This window comes from Talpa occidentalis, unplaced genomic scaffold (assembly GCF_014898055.3).
Source record: "Talpa occidentalis isolate TD23 unplaced genomic scaffold, MPIMG_talOcc4v2.1 talOcc4.3, whole genome shotgun sequence".
NCBI lineage: Eukaryota > Metazoa > Chordata > Mammalia > Eulipotyphla > Talpidae > Talpa > Talpa occidentalis.
In genome coordinates, this window is record NW_023603184.1 from 121,119,697 (window position 1) to 121,125,696 (window position 6,000).

At 48.7% G+C, this 6,000-nt stretch overlaps 1 protein-coding gene across 6 annotated transcripts in view; it reads right to left on the reverse strand.

The window, feature by feature from the left end:
* Window positions 1–5,268, reverse strand: part of BOLL (boule homolog, RNA binding protein) — a 45,688-nt gene extending 40,420 nt beyond the window's left edge. For 3 of the 6 annotated variants that reach the window (XR_005127624.2, XR_005127623.2, XR_005127622.2), the window contains exons 1-2: window positions 4,680–4,795; window positions 40–183 (exon numbers count right to left, since the gene is read on the reverse strand). Coding sequence is in view for 3 of the 6 variants with exons in the window: in XM_037523771.2 (XP_037379668.1) it covers window positions 40–183; window positions 4,680–4,700 (165 nt within the window). In the remaining 3 variants the exon portion in view is untranslated. Of the gene's footprint in view, window positions 1–39; window positions 184–4,679 lie in introns of all 6 variants that reach the window. The other 3 variants (XM_037523772.2, XM_037523771.2, XM_037523773.2) reach the window with 3 other exon arrangements.
* Between the last annotated feature and the right edge of the window lie 732 nt (window positions 5,269–6,000).

Consider the following 6,000-nt stretch of genomic DNA (forward strand, 5'->3'; position numbering starts at 1 on the left):
AATCCAAAAATACACTCTGTTGCATGCATAAATAAGTACCTTAAAATCAATTCCTCCTACAAAGATGCGATTAGGGATCACTGTTCCATATCTTGGGGCACTTGTTGGATTATTCAGAGGCCCAGGTGACACAGGATTAGGGGATGAAGATAATGAATCTGTTTGCGTTTGATTTGATGTCTGCTGTAAAATAAAATTATTTAAAAGTTTTAGCACTGGATATACACTTTGATGGTCTGAAAATATGAATCTTTCAAAAAATAATTTAGTCAAAATGGGATTTTAAATTTTACTTTTATTCTAATATTTTGAAGATTATAATTAGTTATGAACTTTGTGTAGCAATAAAAATACAAGAAATGCAGAATCTTACCCACTACCGGTAAAACCTTAAATATGTTATTTAAATATACCTATGTTAATTAAATTTATTATTTAAAGTAGAATATTCAACTCAAAAAGAAGTTTGAGAAAGAGAAAAGTAGCCCTGGACAGTTAGCTAGTTGCTGCGTGGAATCAACAAACAGCTCATTCCTGGCATTAGCCATTGCTCTGTAACTCATAGCTAAGCTGTGGTGTTCTCTTGTTAACAAAACACCAGCATAAGACAAGATTATTCCATGAATGTGATGGGTAAAGATAAAAGCAAGACTACTCCATAACTATGTTTGAACATTGATGAAAACAGAAGTATTATCTACATTATAAGAATAACCAAACATCCCTCTGCCCTGGCTGCTAAGAGTAGACAACTCCTTTATCAATTAGATTTAGTCTCTATCTAATATTCTTGCTTTCTAGGTAAGAATTAGCACACCCAATGATAGGATTACTCCCACATCCTGACATGTATTTACATACCCAATGATTGGATTACTCTCACTTCCTGACATGTATTTCAGAGTAAATCCCTCCTTCCTGATACCTTTAAAAATTGCTGACCAAGAGTCTAAGCACTGAAAGCCATTTCTAACACCCTCCTACTGAGAGTCCCCAAGATGTACATTCTTCCTTGTTGCAACAGTTCAGCAGACCCAACTTTTTGAACTACTGGTTTGTTCCTGGTGATCTTTAGCTAAAAGACATCGACAAGTTAATAAATGCTGACATTCAAGTTCACCATTTTTCAGGTGAAAAATTTAAAGATTAGATTGACTATGCAGCACTATTTACAAAAGCCAAGATATGTAAACAACACAAATAAATGAATGGATCAAAAAGTTGTGGTATGTTTATACAATGGAATTTTACCCAGCAATCAAAAAAGACACTCATGTCATTTGCAGCAACATGGATGGAACTGGAAGGGATTATGCTAGCTGAAATTAGAAGGAAAAAGATAAAATACCAGATGGTTCACTTATATGCGGAATATAGGGAAACCAAACAAAAGGTCAAAAAAGATCAAAACTAGCAAGCTGGCCATAGCATTGAGGCATACTGCAAAGGAAGGGGTTTAAAGTTAGGGCCAAACAGGGAAGAAAGAACACAGGAGAATATGATGACGGTTCAAGGGTGAGAAGGTGGTGTGAGAACAATGAGGACCACAATGATGTAAGAAAAAAATTCAATTAATAAAAAAAAAAGATTAGATTGACTAAAAATTATATAACTCATAGGTATAAATTCTTTATATCAAAGAATTAGGCTCAATACATATGCACAATTTTAAGTCAGGGAACCTAATTTAAACTTTTATAAATACAAATTAACGTAAGCTTTTGCACAAAGGAGACAGTAGACTCTTAGGGTAACATAAAAAAAAAATCAAGACTTGCAAATAGAGTTTTGAAGAAAAATTGAATAAAAAACATGCTAATTATATTCCTTCTGAGGTCACTAAGCAGACTTCTGAGACAGTATGATGATATACTCAATGAGTGCTTCAAAAAGCTTTATGTTCATAATTTCAGTTCTCTGCAGAATAAATATATGAACATGAACATCCAACGTAGGTAATGGGGTTATTCTTTTTCACATTTGTTGTCTTCTTTCACTTCATTGGCCAATAAAACCATAATCCCTAAATTAATCTTTGCAGATGTAGAGAGAAATGACTAAGCCAGCGGTGATGATGAAACTATGGGCTGGACCTTATGAACTCTAGGAACCTCTCTAGTGTTAAGGCGGAAAAACACATACCCCCTTGTGAGGAAGTTCATAAAAACATCTATTAAGACACAGAAAAATCATCACATTTAATAATTACAATGCTGTAGTTTTCAATTGCAAATCCAATCTTAAGATTTTCTCTGGGGATTTGTAACTTTATTCACCTTACTTACAAGTGCCCAGAATGGATGATTCTAGGATGCTTAGTTTTATTTTTCAACTGTGGATTTGTATTGCTAAAGAGAATAGAACAGTTCTAGTAGATACAGTCTTGTCTCTCTGCCTGATTGTTTACAATACAGGAATTACCTCTTTGGTAAATTTAAAATAGTCTTCAGGAAATTCTCTTGAAAACAAAATGAGTTCTATGGATGAACTCATTCTCTAATCTGTTTCTATAGCCATCAACTCATTATTCTTCATTGAGAGACGGATGACTTTAAAAGAACTGTTTTATTCTCAATCTTGAGAAATTAAACAATACTGAGAAAGTAAACAACAACTTTATAAACCCAATTCACTTCATTCTTCGGTTTCTAAGGCCCCTGCTCTTCTATGGGTTCCAACTGCTTAATTTTTCTCGACGACTGACCACTTTCCAACATACGTTTTATTTACTTGTCTTGTTCATAGTCTGACGCTTTATATTCATGAGGGAAGGGTTTTTTGCCCCGTTCACTGTAGCATTTAAAGAAGTGATGGGAACTTTTATCAAATTTTTTTATCAATTTATTTTTCAAATTTTTATCAAAGAAGTGATGGGAACATTTATCAAATGAATGACCGAATAAATCATTTCTTTCTGTTCACGATGTCCCAACCATTAGAATACTGGAGGCTTAAAAAGACGAGATAACAGAGTAGACTTTTTTTTAATACTTTTTTTAATTAATTAATTTATTTATATAAGCACTGGGTACAGTCAGAGGTGCGGGAGAGTGAGAGAATTCACCAGAGCCAGAGCAGGATGCAGGACCGAGCAGCCGGGAATCGAACCAGCGCTGTAGAGGCTGCGGGCGGCTTCGCAACCCAGCGCTCAACCGCTGCACCACCGGGGAGGCCCTAGAGTAGATGTTTTTTAATGCTAGGATTAACAAGGTTCTGGTAGAGGCAATGTCTCAATTTCTCAGAGGCTGGCGTTGCATTTAAACGACAAAGAATGCCTCAAATTACACGGGCACAATTTTGCAAAGGTATGAAAGGCACCTCGGTAGAAGCTATTACAGGGTTAGGAGAATCCTGAACGTAGTAAAACTTCCAGCTCTGACGGGTGTATTAAAATGTCCCTCCAGGGCCTCCCTGGTGGCGCAAGGCGTTAAGCACCGCACTATGAAGCAATCAGCAGCCTCTGCAGCACGAGTTCGATCCCCGGCCAGGGAGCTACCCACATGGCGCAGCAGACCTCTCCTGACTCGCTCGCTGCTCCCCTCAGCAGTGTATTTCAGTCGATCTGCCTGTTCTGTTCCCTGCTCTGTCTCTGCTGGATCCTCTCACCCCCCGCATCTCTGGCCGTACCCCAGCTCTTGGATGCATGAATAAATAAATCTTTAAAAATAAAATAAAATAAAATTTTCCCCCAAAGCAGTGTGCCCGCAGAGCCTCCTCCCCGGGGAAACCAGCCTCGCCCCTCCCAGCCGCCCGCCGCCGGGGACCGGGAAGGGTCTAACCGTCGCGATCACGGCCTCGGCGCTCCGTCCCCTCCGAGGCCAGCAGGCGGAGGCGCTGGGGGAAATGGCCGCGGCGACAATTTCCTCGGGTTCTCTCGGGTCATCATGAACTTGGGCACTGACACGAGGGTCCACCCCCTCCCCACCAAAGTGCGGGAGGGAAAAGAAGGCTAACCAGCGAGAAATTTTGCCCCGCAAACCCGCCAGCCGCAGTGGCGGGAACCCTCAACGGCACCGACCGGGAAGCCGGCCTCGTGAGCCGCCAGCCCGGAGGCCCCCGCGTGGCGCGCGCTGATTGGCTGCCGGCGGGGCGCGGCGGCACGTTGCCGCGGCCCCCCCCACCCCGCCCGGCCCGCGCCCCTCCCCCGCCCGGTCAGACCCACCCCGGCGCGCGCCGCGCTCGTGTGTCGAGGGCGGACCTGGGCCGCGGCCGGCCGTCCCGCACGCCCCTTAGGCCTCTCCGACCCCCCCAGGCCAGTCCAGGAAAGGAGGCGTCGGCCGCCCGGGCCAGTCCACGCCGAGGGCGCTGGGCGAGGCCCGTCCGAAGCGAGCGTCAAAGACGCAGCCCAGCCCAGTTTCGGCGGGAAGCTGTTTCTCAAGCCCCGGACGCCAACCGGGGCGCAGGGCGCGGCCGCCCGCTGTTCCCCGAAACCTCCCGGGACCCCCGCACCCCGACGCCGGCCCAGGACCGGTGGCCGCACCTCGGCGGCCCCACGACATCACCCCACGGAGCCTGCGGGCGGGCGGCTCTGGCCGGCGGTCGAGGGGGCGCCCTGTCTGCGTTTCTCCCCCACAGCAGAGCGGGCGTTTGGGCTCGAGACGGCGCCTCTCCTGCCCCTCGGGCCGGCGTCCACGCGGCTCCTCCTCCCTGCTGCCCGGCCCGGGCCCCGCCGTACTCACCGCGCCGGGCTCGCTCTCCATCTTCTCTCCGCTCTTCAGAAAGAGGGACAGGAACAAACCCCCAAAGTTTGAAAGCACCTCCACGCCGAAGCAGCCACAGCGCGTTTCCCGACGGAGACTCCCTCCCCCTGGCGGTGACGGCGGCGATGGCAGCGGCGGGGGCGCAGGCTCGCCCCCGGGCCCTGAACCTGCCACCTGAGGGTGGGGAGGGGCGGGCGACGTCGCCTCGGGCGGCGGCTGCGGTGCGGGCGGGCGCCGCAAGCGGGGCAGCGGCGCGGGCGGGCGCGTTTCGCCGGTGGCCCGGGGTCGCTGAGCTGGGCCGTCTCGGGGGCCGGGGTTGCAGGCGGTGGGGACGGGCGTGGGGTGTGCGGGTGCAGGACTCGCTTCGGGGGCCACTCTTGCCTGCTTTCGGACGCCTGGGGAGGAGAGAGCGAACGACGGTGCGAAGCTCCATGCACCGCACGCCTTTCCCTCTCCTCTTCTTTGGAGTGAAGTCGGCCCCCGGGACTAGTGGGTTTCGGGGAGTCGAGGTGACCTCAGGCTTTATGCTGAGGTGCAAGAAGCCGGTGGAGGGGCGACTGCAGAAGACTGGTGCAAGGCGCGGAGGGTGGTTTCCAGAGTCAAACTTTGACCCCCGGGGCCTGACGCGCCAAACTCGGGGGCTCCGGGGAAACTGCGGACGTCGCGCTGCACCTGCTGTCGCCGTCAGTCATCCCCGCGGGCGGGGCGGGCGGGCGGGCAGCTGGGCCGGGACCGCCGCGCAGCCCCGTCCTGTCCCGGCGCCCGCCGCGGGCCCGCGCCCTGAGAGGCTCTCGCGGGCGCACCCGGCCGGGCACCGCCTGGCAGCCACACGGCCCAGCAGCGGGTCCTCGATGGAGCCACCGCGCGCCGGAGAGGTGAGGACTGTACGGCTGGGCTGGGGCGTCCTGGCCCCTGTAGCTGTGCGATCTCTTTTGAAAGAAGATTGCTTTGTAGAAAGTATTTCTGAAAGGTAGTGGAGAAGTGCATATCGCCAATATATGGGGGAAAAAAAAAAAAAGATATGTCTGTAGCTTTATCTATCATATATACCCAAGTTGTAAATGATTACACTGGGTAAACTTAGGTAATAATGATGATGTTGATTAGTATTGTATTTAACTTTATCGAGGGCTCATCTTGCGCCAGGGACAGTGTTTTATCATCAGTATCAGTTAAGCATTTCATTCCCACAGCAACTTGGAGATCGATGTTTCTGTTATTTGCATATTACAGGTGAGGAATGTATTTGTGGTCAAGGTCTAAAGGGCGATCTAATCGGTGGTCTCTGATAACTATTCAT